The 17,413-nt window shown below is 35.5% G+C and overlaps 1 protein-coding gene across 1 annotated transcript in view; it reads left to right on the top strand.

Annotated features, from left to right (window-relative positions):
• The window catches only part of LOC104850657, a 264,398-nt gene that overhangs the window by 235,297 nt on the left and 11,688 nt on the right, over positions 1-17,413 (top strand). Inside the window, exons 103-114 of the mRNA XM_033764494.1 lie at positions 818-880; positions 5,022-5,156; positions 6,825-6,909; positions 7,456-7,594; positions 11,452-11,585; positions 11,859-11,893; positions 11,973-12,089; positions 12,659-12,807; positions 12,911-12,995; positions 13,395-13,451; positions 13,824-13,948; positions 14,366-14,454. Coding sequence (XP_033620385.1) covers positions 818-880; positions 5,022-5,156; positions 6,825-6,909; positions 7,456-7,594; positions 11,452-11,585; positions 11,859-11,893; positions 11,973-12,089; positions 12,659-12,807; positions 12,911-12,995; positions 13,395-13,451; positions 13,824-13,948; positions 14,366-14,454 — 1,213 coding nt within the window. The remainder of the gene's footprint in view (positions 1-817; positions 881-5,021; positions 5,157-6,824; positions 6,910-7,455; positions 7,595-11,451; positions 11,586-11,858; positions 11,894-11,972; positions 12,090-12,658; positions 12,808-12,910; positions 12,996-13,394; positions 13,452-13,823; positions 13,949-14,365; positions 14,455-17,413) is intronic.

Below are 17,413 nucleotides of genomic sequence, written 5' to 3'. Positions count from 1 at the left end.
ACTCTTCTGTTTAATTCTAGTATGCTGCCACATATGTGCTCTGCTCACTTTGAATATTGGCTTCTCAGTTTACCCAGATAATGCCTGCTCTTTAAATCTCATCTCTTGTGAAGTGCTAGATAACTGTCTTAGCTCTTCTTTTTTTCTTATGTCTGTGTCTTTGCCCTCCAACAGTTCAGCATACGATAGAGTACTTATATATTCACTACCTGTGAATGCCTAGAAAACAAACATCATTTCCTAATTAAATTTCGGTAGAGATAAACCCTAGAAGAGTGTTTGGTGTAAAGTAAAAATATTTTTGATTGAAAATTTATATTCAATATCCTACTAATTATAGATAAGACTAGCTGATACTATGAAGTTTTAAATGCTACAGATACTATGGTCTTCAATAAGCCATGATATTGCTTAAAAGTGTTGGAACTAAGTTTATGGGCTCTGAGTAGAAATTAATCCTATTGTTTAGAGTTGTGCTTCATATTTATTATTTACAAAAGGAATTTTGTTATAGATAAAAATAAAAGGCAGATGAGAGAGCTGAGAAATTGTTTGAAAGAAGATTTTTCAGAAGATACAATAAAATACAATTATTTACTTTTAAATTCAAAATATGAAATTATAAAAACTAACAGAATGAACCAAGAGATGCAGCCTGCTTGTACCTAGCAAAATTTTGCATATTCTGCTTTTGTAATTTAATTTATGATAAAGTTACCCTACCATTTTGTGGAGATGTTTGTAATCAAGTCTAAAATATGAAACACCTCAATGTCTATATACAAAAACTTTTAAAGTTTTTCTTCTTTTTCTCTAGGTTTGGCCAGAGCTGCCCAATGTAAATATAGATGAATCCCTTGACCATGAGACTCAGGTTAAGGTACAGTTGTACATAATTTCTGCCTCTATTGTTCTAAATATCTGAATACTTATATATTTTACCCAGGTCAATAAGTAACATATCCTCTGATTGAGCAGCTCCAACATGAGTGTGCTCATCTGCTGATCATTTTTGGTGGAAAATGATCTTGAAATGAAAAACCCAACAACTAAAATGGAGATTTATAGAAAGAAATCATCAATGAAATCCCTCACATTATTCCTTTTATGGATTGTGATTTGAAGCAGATATTGCTTGAAAAATAATGAACCAAAGTCTAGAATATTTGCACTGGAAGGCTATGCTGGATTTTAGTGAATTACCTACATATCCCCCAAAAATACCAGCCAGTGAAAAAAAAGCAAAGGCCTTGGTCACAGCCGTTACTATCACTCTAGCCTGTTACTAACAACTTCACTGCTGTGCGGCTAACTTCTTCCTGGATGGTGGGTCCTTTTTCATTGCATTTGGCCAGTCTAGAAAAAATGTTATCTTTTAAATTTGATTGCTTCAACATTGATTGTTAATTTCCCAGTTCCCATGACTGAAAGTATAGTGATAAAACAAGTCCTATATTTATTTATTTGTTTGTTTGTTTATATTTTTGGTTTTTTGAGACAGGGTCTCACTATGTAGTTGAGACTGACCTGGAAATCACTATGTAGCCCAGGCTGGTCTCGAACTCACAGCAATCCTCCTGCCTCAGCCTCCCAAGTGCTGGGATTACAGGCACGCTCCACCACACCTGGCTACAAGTTCTATATTTAAAATGGAATTTAAAACTCTATAATCTACAGCTGTATCTTTAAGAGTTCCTCCTATTCGCTCTTCCAACAACAGATTTAGTGTTTCTGTTTTACTATTTGGATCTTTGATCAGTTTCAATTTTAGTTTACTGTGTGGTAAGAGACATGAGTCTAGTTTTTGTTTTTGCTTATAGAAAGGCAGTTTTTCCACCACCATTTATTGAAGAAGCCATCTTTCTTCTTGTGAAGGTGTTCGGCCCCTCTGTTGAAGATAAGGTGGCTGAGGGTGTTTGGAGTTGTTTCTGCATAAGTCTCTTTTTTGCCAGTACCATGCTGTTTTTACAGTAGCTCTGTGGTACAGTTACAGACTAGGGATTGTGATGTTCCCTGCCTTGCCTTTGTTGACTAGAATTATTTTTGCTATTCTAGGTCTCATCTGGTTCCAAATAAATTTTAGAAGTATTTTTCTCTAGTTCCTTGAAGTATGCTATTGGTATTTTGATTAGGACTGCATTAAATCTGTAAAACAATTTTGAGTATGGCCATTTTTTACTATGTTGGTTCTTCCTACCCATGAGCAAGGGATATATTTGCATTTTTTGATGCTCTCTTTGGTCTCCTTTTTCTTTTTTTATTGAGTTTATTAGTACATTTTAGATATACAGTACAGTTACATTCATTATTGGGATCGTGTCCCTTTACATAACAGGTTTTGGTTCTCATTTTTTCCCCTTGTCCCTGCCCTCCCTTCACCATGATCTCCTTTTTCAAAGTACTATAGATTTCAATGTAAAGATCTTTTTCTTCCTTTGTTAGATCAATTCTTAAGTCTTTCTTTTCTGTTTTTTTTTTATGATGATGCTATTGTGAAAAGCATGGTTTCCCTAATTTCTCTCTCAATAAGTTGCTACTGACTTTTGAGTGTTGAGTTTGTATCCAGCTACAGGACTGAATTTGGTTATTAAATATAGAAGTCTTTTGTTGGAGTTTTTGGGGTCTTCTATGTAGAGTATCATGCAACCTTTCTGCAAATGATAGGTTATCTTCTTCCTTTCCTATCTTTATTCCTTTCTCTTGTCTAATTGCTCTGGAGATTTTCAGGACTATTTTGAATAGGAGTGGTGATAGTGGATATCTTTGTCATCTTCCTGATTTTAGAATGAAGGTTCAGTTTTTGACCATTTAGTATGATGTTGGCTGTTGGTTTGTCATAGATAGTCTTCATTAGATTGAGATAAATGCCATCTATTCAAATTTTCTGTAAGCTTTTTAAAAAATCACAAATGGGTGTTATACTTTGTGAAATGCTTTTTCTGTGACTATTGAGATGATCATATATTGGCTCTGTGAATATGGTGTTTCAAATTTATTAATTTGCATGTGTTGACCCATCCCTGCATCACTGGATGAATCTTACTTGATTGTTGTATATCATATTCTTTATGATTTACTGCATTCTGTTTCCCAGTATCTTGAGGATTTTTGCATCTATGTTTATTAGGGATATTGGCCTGTAGTTATCTTGTTTGGTTGGATCATTCCTGATTTTCATATCAGGGCAATACTTGCTTCTAGGAATGATGTAGGCAAAGACTTCATGAACAAACCCCCAACCATATAGGAAATATTACAGAGAATCAACAACTGGGATCTCATCTTATTAAAAAGCTTTTGCACAGCAAAAGAAATCACCAACAGATCAGGAAAAAAATTTTGCCAGCTATACCTCAGACAAAAGACTGTTATCTGGAATATATAAAGAACTAAAAAAAAATCAGACCCCTCATATTTAAAGATCCAATCTAAAAATGTATATCTGAGATGAATACAAACTTCTCAGATGAAGAAGTACAAACAGCAAATAAATATATGAAAAAAGATTTAACATCACTGGTCATTCAAGAGATGTAAATTAAAACATGCTGCAATTCCATCTCTCTCCAGAAAAATGGCTATTATCAGTAAATCAGCCAATAACAAATGTTAGCAGGGATATGGGAAGAAAGGAACCCTTCTTCACTGTTGGTGAGAGTGTAGACTGGGGCAATCACTGTGGAAATCAGTGTGGAGATTCCTCAAAAAACTAGAACTAGAGGTTCCATGTGACTCAGTTATCCTTCTCAATATCTTCCTCAAAGAATTAAAAGCATCAAACCACAGTGTTAATGCACACTCATGTTCAAAACAGCAGTCTGTGAAAACTAAATCCTATTAAAAAAAAAACCCAAATCACCATCAACTGATGAATAGATAAAGATGTGTTTTGTTTTATTCAATGGATTACTATTCTGCCATAAAGAAGGATAAACTTGAGACACTTGCTTATAGCTAAATGGATGCACCTAAAGCCATACTCTTAAGAGAAATAAATCAGACACACATATGTAAATTCCAACTTGTTGAAATTGTAAATAAGGACCAAAATGTATAATAGATTTTGTGAAATAGGAACAAAATGTTCAAATGAGAAGAGGCACAAGGGAGGAAGGAGAGGGAAGGGAAGAAAATAAAAGAAAAAAAAAAGATAAGAAAGATAAAAAGATAAGGAAAAAAGAAAAGAAATATAAAATTGAAACAAAGCTCTTGTAAGTAAGAAGGAGTAGAAGGGAGGGCAGGGGAATGGGAAAAATATGAAACAAGATATATTATTATAGGTACAAATTCCATAGGATGAAATGTGGTTATTATGTATATATAAATTGTACCAATAAACTTAATGATAAAAAGTTCCCTGTCTCAAAAAAACAAATCAAAGATATATAAAAAAATGAAAACAAAATAAAACTACATAACCTTTTTTTGTAAGAAAATTAACAAAGAGTAAGGGGAAACGGGAGGGGAAAGGGGAAGGGAATGGAATTAATATGATAAAATGAAAAATATTGGAAACAAAGTCTTTGCAGATAGGGAGAGAGGGAGGAGGGGTTTAAGGGAGGGCAGGGGAATGGGGAAAAAGAAGAACCAAGATTGATTATATAAAGGTACAAATTTCCAACAATGAATGCCATTATATTGTATACATTAAATGTAGCAATAAAATTAATTTTTTCTTTTATTGAGTTTATTGGTACCTTCTATATATACAGTACAGTTACATTCATTACTGGGATCTTGTACCTTTACATGACGGGTCTTGGTTCTCATTTTTTCACCTTGTCCCTGCCCTCCCTTCACACCCAATAAAATTAATTTAAAAAATAAAATTAAGAGTGAAAGCAGCCTTCACCTAACTCTATATTCACTGTAAATTCTGCAGCAGTGACTGACTGAGGTTAGATCAGAGACTGAGCTGGGTAGACACAAATACCTGTTCATCTGCTGATCTCCCCTTCCTGATCCCCGGCCTACCCTTCCGGAATGGGTGGAGACCCCAAAAGTGTATGTTACTCTTGCAGCTGTACCGGGCCCACGTTGCTTTTCCTGACTTCTTTCGTAATAGCACAACTGCATGGTGGAAGAAGGAAATACAAGAGCTCTACTCAAACCCTCGAGAACCAGCGAAGAGTTTGAAGTTTGATGGACTGTGGATTGTAAGTGCACCTCAGTTGCTGATCTCTAGAAACGTTAGCAGTCAAAGCATGGGGAGTCAGTTCAGAGTCTTGCTAAGCCTGGAGTTGGGACTGGAGGAAAAGGGGTGGTCTTGTTACAGAATCTAGGTGCTGGGACCAGAATCAGATTATTGTGGATCTGCCTAGCGATGTGTTGTTTGGTGGAAGCTGTAGCTATCGAGATGTACCACTGCTGGAAGTGCCAGAACATAGGGGAGATAGAACATTTTTCTGGCATCTCTCACCCCAACACGTCAGTCTCTTGCCAGTGGCTCTCATTGGGCAAACCTACCCAGAAGGCTGGAAGCCCATCCTGTAGTTCACGGAGGAACTGGAAGCAGGCAAGGCATGAATCTGAGAGCTAAAACATTCAGATCAGGACTGGAACAGACTACCCTGAGGCTTCAAATCTTGTTCAGCTGTGTGCTATTTGTGTTAGTTGGCCCTGAGGCAGGGCTTCTTGAGATGTCTGTAGACATCCTGAGATGTCCTGAGATGGCTCCATTATTTACTTTTCTCTAGAGACAGGAAGCATATCAATGTCATTAACTTTTCTCTGTTATCCAGTTGCCTAAATTCTTAAGCAAATTCTAGGCCCACCATGAAGACCTGCTCAGGTCTGGGCCAGGCTGAAATAAGCTGGTAATTCACCCAGAGACAAACTATAATAACCCACTGGCTGCCCTAGGACCTTCCTGGACACTTGAATCTTCAGGACAGATAGGTACAAAGTAGACATGTGAAAGGACACAAGTTAACCCAAACAGGCCAATTAGACAAAAAAGAGATTTCGATACCCTTGGGAAATCAAAGATTTTGATTGCTTGTGGGGTGGTTGTTCCAACAGAGAAAATGCTGTAGCTCAGAATAATTAATGGCTCCCAAATACTTACCTTTGCTTCGGTATGGCCTATTTAAGATAGTCCATCCTACAAAATTTTAACTTATCTATTGATAAAGTGTACAGTGAACATTCTCTTGAGGATCCCTATGCCTTAAATTTTAAGTCCTTCAATATGCAATTTTATTTCTTGGTTATGTACAGCTCTTCTGGAATGTATCTACAGCAAAAAATAAGATATCTCACCTTGTGGTTGGTCTATAGCAATGTCAGAATTAATTCAATATTTTGGGTTAAAGGGAAGATAAACATCATAGTGACCACCACTACAGATACAAAATGAATAATCCATGGATAGAAAAACAGACAGGCTCCTTGTGTATGGGGGTATGAATCAGAGATTTCCTTAAGCCCTGCATGGGCATCATCTTAATATTTCTGTTGCTATCACATATTCTTCACACATGTAAAAAGTCCACAGAAACTAGAAGGGGTTTAACAGTCCATTTATTTTTTGTATTTAAATTGAGTTTGTTGGTACGTTCTAGGTAGACACTACAGTTACATTCATTACTGGGATCTTGTACCTTTACATGCCAGGTCTTGGTTCTCATTTTTTCCCCTTGCCCCCACCCTCCCTTCACCCCAACAGTCCATTTAAAGTGACCTAGGTTCTTACAGTCAATGCCAGGCTTTAAGCAGAGTACAATGGTTCAGAATAGCTTAGTCATCTCCATGAAATTAATGTTCTCCACAACTAGGAAGATACTGCCCCCAAATGACAGGTCTTTTCTGTTAATTTATTTCAGGATATGAATGAGCCATCAAACTTTATGGACGGATCTGTTGAGGGCTGCCGCAATGAAATTCTCAATAACCCACCCTATATGCCATGTATGTAAAATATTTACTTTGTGAAGTTACTTTCCTGCTTGAAAACCCTTAAGTTTCCCCTTTACTGTCAAAGCGAAACCAAATTCTGAGAGAATGTAATTTCAACATGTCATAGAATTTCAAACAGAATAACCTTGAATAAGGAGAAACTGATAAATTAGTAACCGAGTTTAAAAAGGTGTAGATTTAGACAATTCCACAAAATTGATGGAAGTAAGATTTATTCCCTTGAGAACAATACCATCTAGTGGAAGATACAGTCCTAACAACAAAGGAATTTGTCACAGCAAGCAAAGGGCTATGGCTGTGCTATTAGTCAGAGTTGGAACAAAAAGAAGAGTGCTTTTCCCAGTCCCTAACAGATTCTGACCCTTTAGCAGTTATTAAGTCGAAAGATGTTGATTTTGTACGTAAAACAACTTAAAGAAGTAGGGCCTATATTTGATAACAAAGTTATTGATGGAAATAGAGAAATGCCAAAATGATGGTCATCTCTAGCAAACATACAAATCCCTGGTTGGGAAGTAACTCAGTATTCGCTCTCAGATTTGGCATCTAGGGACAGAGGCCTGAGCAGTAAGACCCTATGCATGGAGAGTGAGCAGATCTTGCTGGATGGCTCCTCGGTGCAACACTACGACGTCCACAGCCTATATGGGTGGTCCCAGACCAGGCCCACGTACGAGTAAGTGCGTCTTCATCTCTTGCAGCAAAGGCAACTTACTACATTGTTACTTTCTATTTGTATTGTGCCCATACCTCTACCCAATACCAGAGAAACTTTCAAATATCCGGCCTACTTGCCCAACCACGATACCTCTGAAAACATGTCTCACTTAAGTCATTAAATACATCTGTTTAAAGTGATTAATTAGGTGATGTTGCAGGATGTTCATACTGTGGTACAGTCATCACTAAAATAAAGTTTTAGAGCATTTTTTTCACTCTCAGAGGAAAACTGACTCATAGCAGTCATTCCTACCCTTGGCCCCTTCTCCTGACACCTCCCCACTAATCTACTTTCTATCTATGTGCATTGCCTATTCTCTGTGGTCTTTTATGACTGGCTTTTACCTTACAATAGATGCTCTTTTGTGACTAGCTTATTTCACTTGGTGTAGTGTTTTCGAGGTCCATTTATGTTATAGCATGTCTCAGCACTTCAGTCCTTTTTACTAATAAATAATATTCCATTGTACAAGTATATCATGCTTTGTTTATCCATCAGTTGGTGGACATTAAAGTTATTTCCACTTTTTGACTGCTATAAATAGAGATGCTATGAACACTAACTGCAAGATTTTGAAAGAAAATATGTTTTCTTTCTCTTGAATATGTATCTAGAAGTGGAACTTCTGGATTTTATTATAACTGTATTTTTAATATGTTGAAGAAATGCCAAGCTGTTTTCTAAAGAATTTTGCATTGAAAAATAGCATTTTGCATTCCCACCAGCATTGTATGAATGTTGCAGTTATTGTTCATCTCTTTGGTTAAAGATGTTCTATTGGGCATGGTGTATATCTAATTGTTGTTTTGACTTCATTTTCTGAATAACTGTTGCAGTTGAGTGAGCATTTTTGCATATGCTTATTGGCTATTTGCTTATCATCTTGGCATAAATGTTTATTCAAATCTTTTGCCTTTAAATTGTTTTTATTATTAAATAGCAAAAATTCCATATATAGTCTAGATACAAGTTTCTTGATGGACAAATGAGTTGTATATTTTTCTCTTCTTTTGTAGATGGTCTTTTCATTTTCTTAATGATGTTTTTTGAAAGAGTTTTTTTAATTTTGAGGAAACTTCGAATCTTGTTTCAATCAATTTTTATTTTTCTTGATGTTCTTTGAAACATATTTTTTAATTTTGAGGAAATTTCAAATCTTGTTTCAATCAATTTTTAAAAAACATTTCTTGTCAGCATTTGGCTGCCACATAAACATTAAAAGGAAGAAGGAGAAATTGAAAGAGTTTATTCAATTATTCACTTGTCATGTGTGCTATTAGTATCATAGAAGCAATTGCATAAATCAAAGTGATAAAACTCATTCTAATGCTTTAAGAGCTGTAGGCTTAGTTATTACACCAAGATCTGTGATCCATTTTAAGTTAAATTTCATCTAATTTATGGTGTGATATAGAAGTTCAACTTTATTCTTTTGCATGTGGATATACAACTACCCTAGTTCATTGAAAATACCATTCTTTTGCCCATTTAATTATCTTTGTACTTTTAAAAAATAAATCAACAATCAGTAAGTGGCATCATTTATGGACCTTTGATTATTTTCCATTGACCCCTGTATCCATCTTTACACATTAATATACAGAAGTATTAATAAGATATGAATCTTTACTTTTATTCAGTACATATTTTGATAGGGATTACATTGCATCTACAGATCAATTTGGAAGAGTATTGGCATCTAACAATATTAAATCTTCTAATTCACTAATGTGAGATGTCTTTCCATTTATTTAGATTTTCTTCAATTTATTTCATCAGTAATGTATAGTTTTCAGTGTATACATTTTTGGCTGTTATTTCTTCAAATATTTTTCTGTCCATTTCTCCTTCTGAGTCCTACTGAATGTATGCTGCTACACTTGATAGTGTTCCAGAAATCTGAGGCACTATTCATTTTTCCTTTCTTTTGGTTCCTAAGACTGGTTCATCTCTACTGTTTTGTCTTTAGTTTGCTGGCTCTTTTTATCTACTAACCAAATCAGATACCAAGTCTAGTCACTCTATAAATTTTAGCTTCATTTTATTATATTTTTCAACTACAAAATTTCCATTTGGCTTGTTAGTAGTTTTTAATTCTTTATTAATATTTTCTTTATTGATACAACATAATCATACTTTCCTTTAGTTTTTTAGATATGCTTTTAGTTTTTTAACATATTTACTGTAGCTAATTAAAAGTTCTTCTCTGTTAAGTCTGCCTGGTGGCATTTTTTTGTGGGCCACTTTTCCCTTGTGTATATAGTATATTACATATATACAATTTCAATAAATTGTAGGCACATCTCCATTTTTTGGATTTATTTTGGTGTCAAATAGTGGGAATTAACCAAATGGGTTAGTTTTACTCCACTGACATCTTTACTTTCACTAACATCTTGTTTTGAATAATTCCTCTCTGTCTATACTTGTGGTGCTTTCTTTAGTTTGTGGATTTCAAATACACTAGTATCTGTTAATAGACTTCTCTTTTATTTCACTATTTTTTTCTCTCACTAAGTTTATTGGTACATTTTAGGTATACAGTACAGATACATTCATTATTGGGACCTTGAACCTTTACATGACAGGTCTTGGTTCTCATTTTTTCCCCTTGTCCCTGCCCTCCCTTCACCCCCTCCTCCCCTCCTCATTTACAAACACTTTATTTCCCTTTTTTCATTTCTCATATTTTTTCTTTTCCCTTATTACCCTTCCCCTACCCTTCCCACTTTCCCTACACCTTTAGCCTTTCTTCCTATTTCACGTTGTCAATTATATCATTAGAATCTTTTGTACTATTATAGTTTGTCACACCAGAGAAACTATTCAGTATTTATACATGTGTGACATTTATTTCACTTACGAGTATATCCTTAATATGTATCCATTTTCCTATGAATGGATCTAATTTCTCATTCTTTATGGCTGAGTAGCATTCCATTTTATAGAAAAACCACATTATTTCATTATTTTTTCTCACACATACTTTTAAAATTTTCTCTCTGTAAATGCAGATAGAAGATCCATCTTCTAAGCTATTTAATGATCTTTCAATGCATATTTTCCTGTGTGTGCAAAACATATTCTGCTATTTGAGGTACAGCAAAGTACAATAAATGTTATCAAAAAGGGGCAGCCATATATACTGTAATTTGAACCCCAAGTCTACTTCCTTGCTCTTTAAATTGTCTTTGCAAGTTACCTAACTTCTCAGGTCCTCAGTTTCCTAACAGGAAAGAGGGCGATACAAGGAAACCTCCCTCCGGAGGTGTGAGATGAAACACATGAAAGTGACCAGTGGGCACGAGAATTGTTCCTTACCCCTACCCCCCCTCTTTTTAACCACCATATAGAACTAAGTAGATTTAAAAAAAATCCACATTCTGGGTGCAGGCATCTCTTTCCTAGACCTCCTGTGAAGTTGGTTGGAATTCTTAGTGTCATTTTCATTTTACTTATTTTTTTCATTGAGTTTATTGGTACTTTTTAAGTATATAGTACAGTTACATTTATCATTGGGATCTTGTACCTTTACATGACATGACAGATCTTGGTTCTCATTTTTCCCCCTACTCCTGCCTTCCTTCACCCCTCTACCCTCCCTTATTTACAAAGGCTTTGTTTCCATTTTTTCCTTTTCTCATATTTTTTCTTTTCCCTTATTTCTTTTCCTTAGTGTCATTTTTAGATGACAGATCCTTTCTAGAAAGAAGTTCTTTCACTCTGAATGGAACAGCTCAGCTACCTCATGGTCAAGTTGCAGCTGCTCTTTGTCAATCCTTAAATTCACCTTCTTGGTTTTCTCCATCTAGGGCTGTGCAGGAGGTGACAGGACAGCGAGGAATTGTCATCACCCGCTCCACATTCCCCTCCTCTGGCCGCTGGGCAGGACACTGGCTGGGAGACAACACGGCTGCATGGGACGAGCTGGGGAAATCTATCATCGGTACATGGGCCTGTTCCTGGGGCCTCTGATGGTGGTGGCATGGGTACTGGAGTGTTTTATTTGGTTACACTGTGTATATCTAGACCATCATCTAGATAAACAGTAGGAAAACAAGAATTGAGTTCTCTAAGGGTGTGAGTTTTAATTCATTCTCATCTTTCAATATTTTCACCATTCATGGCCCAGGCTTTTTAACGGGAAAAGGAAAAGAGAAGTCAGGCTTTGCCTCTCCTCAAAGGGCTCGCCTAAAATGTCCCTATTGTCTCATTGCAGGCATGATGGAGTTCAGTCTCTTCGGAATACCTTATGTAAGTCATAGGGAGGCCATTACTAACTACCTGCTCAGATTTCACTGACCATTCATACTCTGATGTTGCATCTTCTCAGACAGGAGCAGACATCTGTGGGTTCTTTGGAGATGCCGAATATGAGATGTGTGCTCGCTGGATGCAGCTGGGGGCCTTCTATCCATTTTCTAGGAATCACAACACCATTGGAACCAGGGTGAAGTTGTTGTTCAAGCTATAGTTGTTCTATGGCCCTGAATAGCACTTTCTTTTTAATTCATAAAAAATCATAATTATACCCCCCAAATCATAAAAATCACCAAGACTTTTATTTTGTAGAAAACCCACAATGTTCAGAACCCCAGAATTATTAAAAGCTTTCAAGAATATATTTCTTCATTTCCTGAGGATTAGGAACTAGAGGAGATAAGTCTTTATAACTCATCCATGGAGCTAAAAATATGACACCGCCCCCCATTTACCTTTAGGAACATTAAATTTTTTTACTTAAATCCACCTGAGATACATCAGTGCTATGTAGAGACCTGTCTTTCCACATGTGTGCAGGGTTAAAGCTAGACCTGTACAGGGAATGTGAGGATTACTGATAAATAGGAGGGCAACAAATTCTAGGTTTGTAGTTGACAAGGGCAGGGGTAGGTTAGAAATGAAGGGAGGTGTAATGTGTGACCTTCATGTGAAATGAATGCTGGGTGATCCTATTCTGATACCACTAGAATGGAGTGAAGAAGAGGTAATCTGTTACACACTCTCTTATCTTTTTAGAGACAAGATCCTGTGGCCTGGAATTCAACCTTTGAGATGTTCTCAAGAAAAGTCCTGCAGACCAGGTACACCCTGCTGCCTTATCTCTACACCCTGATGTACAAAGCTCACACGGAGGGCAGCACTGTCATTCGATCTCTCCTACATGAGTGAGTATAGCCTTTCTTCAAGCAGCACCTCTGGAACTATCTTAAAAACAATTCTCTGTGACAGTGAAGGTATGGGTGACTTTTTCATATGTGTTTTTTTAAGGTTTACACATGACAGATCAACTTGGGATATAGACCGCCAATTCATGTTGGGCCCTGCTGTTTTGGTCAGCCCTGTGCTGGAAAGTGTGAGTTTTTCATTCTAGGTCAGATCCTCTAGTCACATAGTTTAAAGCCACAGGAAAACCATTTTAAAGATCATCTTGTCTCATTCAGTTCACTGTTTTCAAACAAATGACTTTCTAGAATATCTAAAAGGAAACTTTTTCTCCTTTCCAGATCTCCATTAACAAAAATTTAACAATACTGATTGATTTCTTATTCTGGAAGTTTGTATCTTTTACAGTTTTCAAAATCTTTTTCTGTGTATTTGCAGAAGAAATTTCTAGAATCTTTCTCAGTAAAAGTCCTCAAATTCTCAATATCCAAATCAAATTCTATCTTATCTTAATGCTACAAAAATTATTTAAAAATATGTGATTGCATTATTGGAATATTTGTAGTGACATGTTGATTTTATGTTTCAGAACACTTCTGAGATCTTGGCTTACTTTCCCAGAGGCCAGTGGTATGATTATAGCATGGTAAGAGTAAACATTGTTCCATACAGGCTAAAGAAGTATCTAGAGCTTTCTCCTGACTTCCCCACACATATTTTCTTAGGCAATCATTTCCAACCTTTTCAGCTTTGACAAGGTTAAGTGAAAGTATAAGTACAAGAATAAATTGACAACTTAGCACCTACACTGCACGGATGCTCACCACCCATCTTTTCTGGGGATACAGATAAGTCTAGGCTTTCAGAGTCTCAGCAAACATGAAAAGCAAGGGCCATTCTCTGCAAGTTTGCACTGTTTTCCAACATACTTTCTTGGAAAGGAAGGATTTGCAGCAATGCATTCACCTATTTAATACATTCTCCCCTCACTATTCCTTGCCTATTTGCCCCCTTCTAGGAATATGGCCATGAATCTACAGGTGTTTGGGAAATACTGAAGGCTCCCCTCGACCACATCAACCTTCATGTCAGAGGAGGCTACATTCTGCCTTGGCAAGAGCCTGCAATTAACACTCATTCCAGGTAAGAGAGAGCTGTGTTTGCTTCCTCATAATTCAAGTAAATCTTGAATGCCATGCTTTAGTACTTTGAATTTTATTCTGTAGAAACCAGAAAGCTATTGAAGGGTTCCTTTTTTCTTAGGTCTTCTTCTTAAGGAATCCATATCTCATCATATTACTTGCAATATGAGTATTTTCAAAGTATGTATACTGTATTTGATTTTTGAAAGTTGAACCAAATGTTTCATTAAATTTTAGATGCTTTTCCATTGGCTGTTACAAATCCTATATTTTATCTCATTTTACCTATTTTTAAATCTCATGTACATATTTCACACATTCCTTTTATTTCTGGATAGATAATATTTTTAGCAGCTAATGATCCTCATTCTTATGACCTACAGTCTAGTGAAAAATGACTCTTTCCTTTTCTTGGTAGTCGACAAAATTTTATGGGACTGACTGTTGCTTTAGATGATGGTGGGAAAGCTGAAGGTCAGATATTCTGGGATGATGGACAAAGCATTGGTAAGTTGAAATCCCCCAGGTTCCTGTGTATCATGCAGAAAACCCATAGCAGAGGCTCAGCATGTGCTATTGGGAACTAAATCCTATCTCTACATCTGCTACCGTCAGTAAGGTGATGATGTTTGGAACATTATTACAATTTTTGCCAGCTCATATATATTACAATAGAAATTATTACAGACCAGGTATGGCCCTTAATTTGGTAGATTCAGGAACCTGATTTTATAGATCCAGCCAGGAATGATGAACTGTCTCTCTCTCTGATAAAACAGTGTGGTTGCAAATATCAGTTTGACAGTGAATTCCTTTTCAATGGGACACAGAAATGGCTTCATTATTTGGGGCAACCTTTGATATCAGGCATCTTTTTCCTCATAAGATGCTCACTCAAGAGACAAATTAGATCCTAGAAAAGTTTCTTGGTGATTCATAACTTGTGAATTGACTATTACCAAGAAACACTTCATACTGCTTTTTATGCTTTCTTTCTCAAATCCAAGAATAGCTTATTCTACCTTAGGTAATTGAAATCTGTCATTATAATCAGAACACTCTCTTCCTCAGACATTTCTACAGAAATTTCTACAACTACCAATCAGTTCTCATTTCTCACTACTTATTTCTCTGCACAAGAACATTATAATCTTGTAGTTTGCCACATCTTCTTAAATTATATTTTATTTCTCACCAATAATATTTCTAAACATTTCTTCTTGTTAGTTTTCTTCAAAGGCGTAATGGGTGGTAAAAATGCTTGAATGTGTTATGTTTATGTACAAATTGCCCAAATTACTCATAAATCTGTATAAATGATGTACGCTAATAAGAAAGACACAAAAATAAAAAACGAAAGAGGAGGTATTATCTTTAAAATTTTTTGGCTAAGATCAAGTGCAAAATTTTTTGAAGATAGAAAATTAGAAAAATGCAATCACTTTTAATGTTTTTTCTGTATCGTTATTTACTTTTTATATTACTTAAGAAAATTTTTCAATTTTTTGTTATTTTTAATTGAATTTATTGGTACATTTTAGGTATACGGTACAGTTACATTCATTATTGGGATCTTGTACTTTAATTTTTAAGTAACTGTAAACCTACTTATTTGATTTGTAAAATCTGAATATTTTCATGAGATAAATATATCTAGGTATTATATATTTATTATAAGCACCAGTATGACTCTCATATTCTATTGAAAAGACTGTCATAATTTATCTAATTCTTTATCTTTATCATGATTTGATCAGTACACATTGTATACATGTATTAGAATACCACACTGTAATTCATAAGTATATGCAATTATGTGTTTAGAAAATGTTTAAGGCAGTTGAAATGTTTACTACCCTGATTTGATCATTGTGTATTTTGGTACATTATCACATTGTATTCCATAATTATTTTAAATTAAAATAACAATAAAAAGAAAATAGCAAAGTTTGTTTATCATGAGAAAAAGAAAGGGCTTAATTTGAAGCCAATTTTCTCAGCCTCAGTGATACTGGCATTTGTGGTTAAATCATTCTTTGTTTCTGGTGGCTGGGCTGTTTACTATAGGATGTTTAGCAGTATTTCTGCCCCCTCCCCACCTGATGACAAAAATAAGATGTCATACCCATTTATGTCTCTAGATGTTACTAAGTGTCCCCAGAAAGACAAAATCACTGCTACTGGTAGAGAACCAATGTTTTAAGAGAATGTAGAACGTTCCTGTACATAGGCTGATCTAATCATGACTAGATGAGTGATATCATAATGGGTTAATAATACCACAGTTAGTATTAAATTCAATCTCCTGTGAGTAATTGTTTTAAAATTTAAAAGAGCAAAGCCATTTCTTAATACAATTTAAGTTTCTGTGAAAATATGTCTGATTTAGAGTTAAAAGTCAATAGTCTCTGAAACTTTCAAACATTTTCCAGAGAAGCTTTTTACCCTTTTTAAAAAATGAAATACAGAGCCAGAGATTTAGCTTAGTGGTTCCACCACCTGCCTTTCAAGTGCAAGGTTCCAAGTTCGATCCCTGGTACAAAAAGAAAGAAAGAAAGAAACACAGAGATTCAAATTTAAATACTAAAATATGGCATCAGTATAGATTTAATTTTTTGTTAACAGCTTTGTAATTACTTATTAAACTTTCCCTTACTTACATAAGGTGATATGATGTCTAGTTCAAGGGTAATCTTAAATAATCTTGCCAACAAAATTCCATTTTTTAAAAACTGTGCATTAACTGCTAAAGAGGCCGCAGTGTTGGTTTAAGTGATCGTAATGCCTTGATTCACGGACACTTCTGCCCACAAACAAATGTGCAGCAAAATTGTACTTCTGGCTCAAAAACTCCACATCAGGTGATAAACAGAGTCATAGAATGAATTAAATTCATGAACTGTATATTCATCAAGGCTAAATTTAAAAATACTCTAGGAGTTTTATAACTATTTGTTTCCCTAAGAGTGGATGTAATATAGAAAACTTAGAAGGTTAACTGGTTTAGGGAAAGATGTGGGCATATTAGTAAGAGATGGAATTTTGGAAACCAGTATACCTCGAAATGAAACTGATTTTAAGAAATAGGGGGGCAGGGGTTTTAGCTCAGTGGTGCTGTGCCTGCCTCGCAAAAGCAAGGTCCAGAGTTTGGATCCCAAATACCCGCCCCCTCAAAAAAAGAAAGAAAAATAGGAAGAGTTTTAGAATCTAAACTACATGAGGAGAATGAAGAAAGTAGATATTGACTTAGAGTCTCTGTTTGTTTGAGGATTTACTTTTCATGATTTAAATTACTGGTGGTCAACCATGATCGGAAAATATTAAATAGAAAATTCAAGAAAAAATTTGTAAGTTTTAAATTATGCCTCATTCCATCTAGCATGATGCAATTCCACACCATCCTGCTCACCTCAAGCAGGACACAGGTCATCCCATTGTCCAGTGTATTTGTGTTGTATATGCCCCC

This window comes from Fukomys damarensis, unplaced genomic scaffold (genome assembly GCF_012274545.1).
Source record: "Fukomys damarensis isolate Sample0158 unplaced genomic scaffold, DMR_v1.0_HiC HiC_scaffold_16, whole genome shotgun sequence".
NCBI classification, from domain to species: domain Eukaryota; kingdom Metazoa; phylum Chordata; class Mammalia; order Rodentia; family Bathyergidae; genus Fukomys; species Fukomys damarensis.
This window is presented reverse-complemented; position numbering and strand designations above follow the sequence as displayed.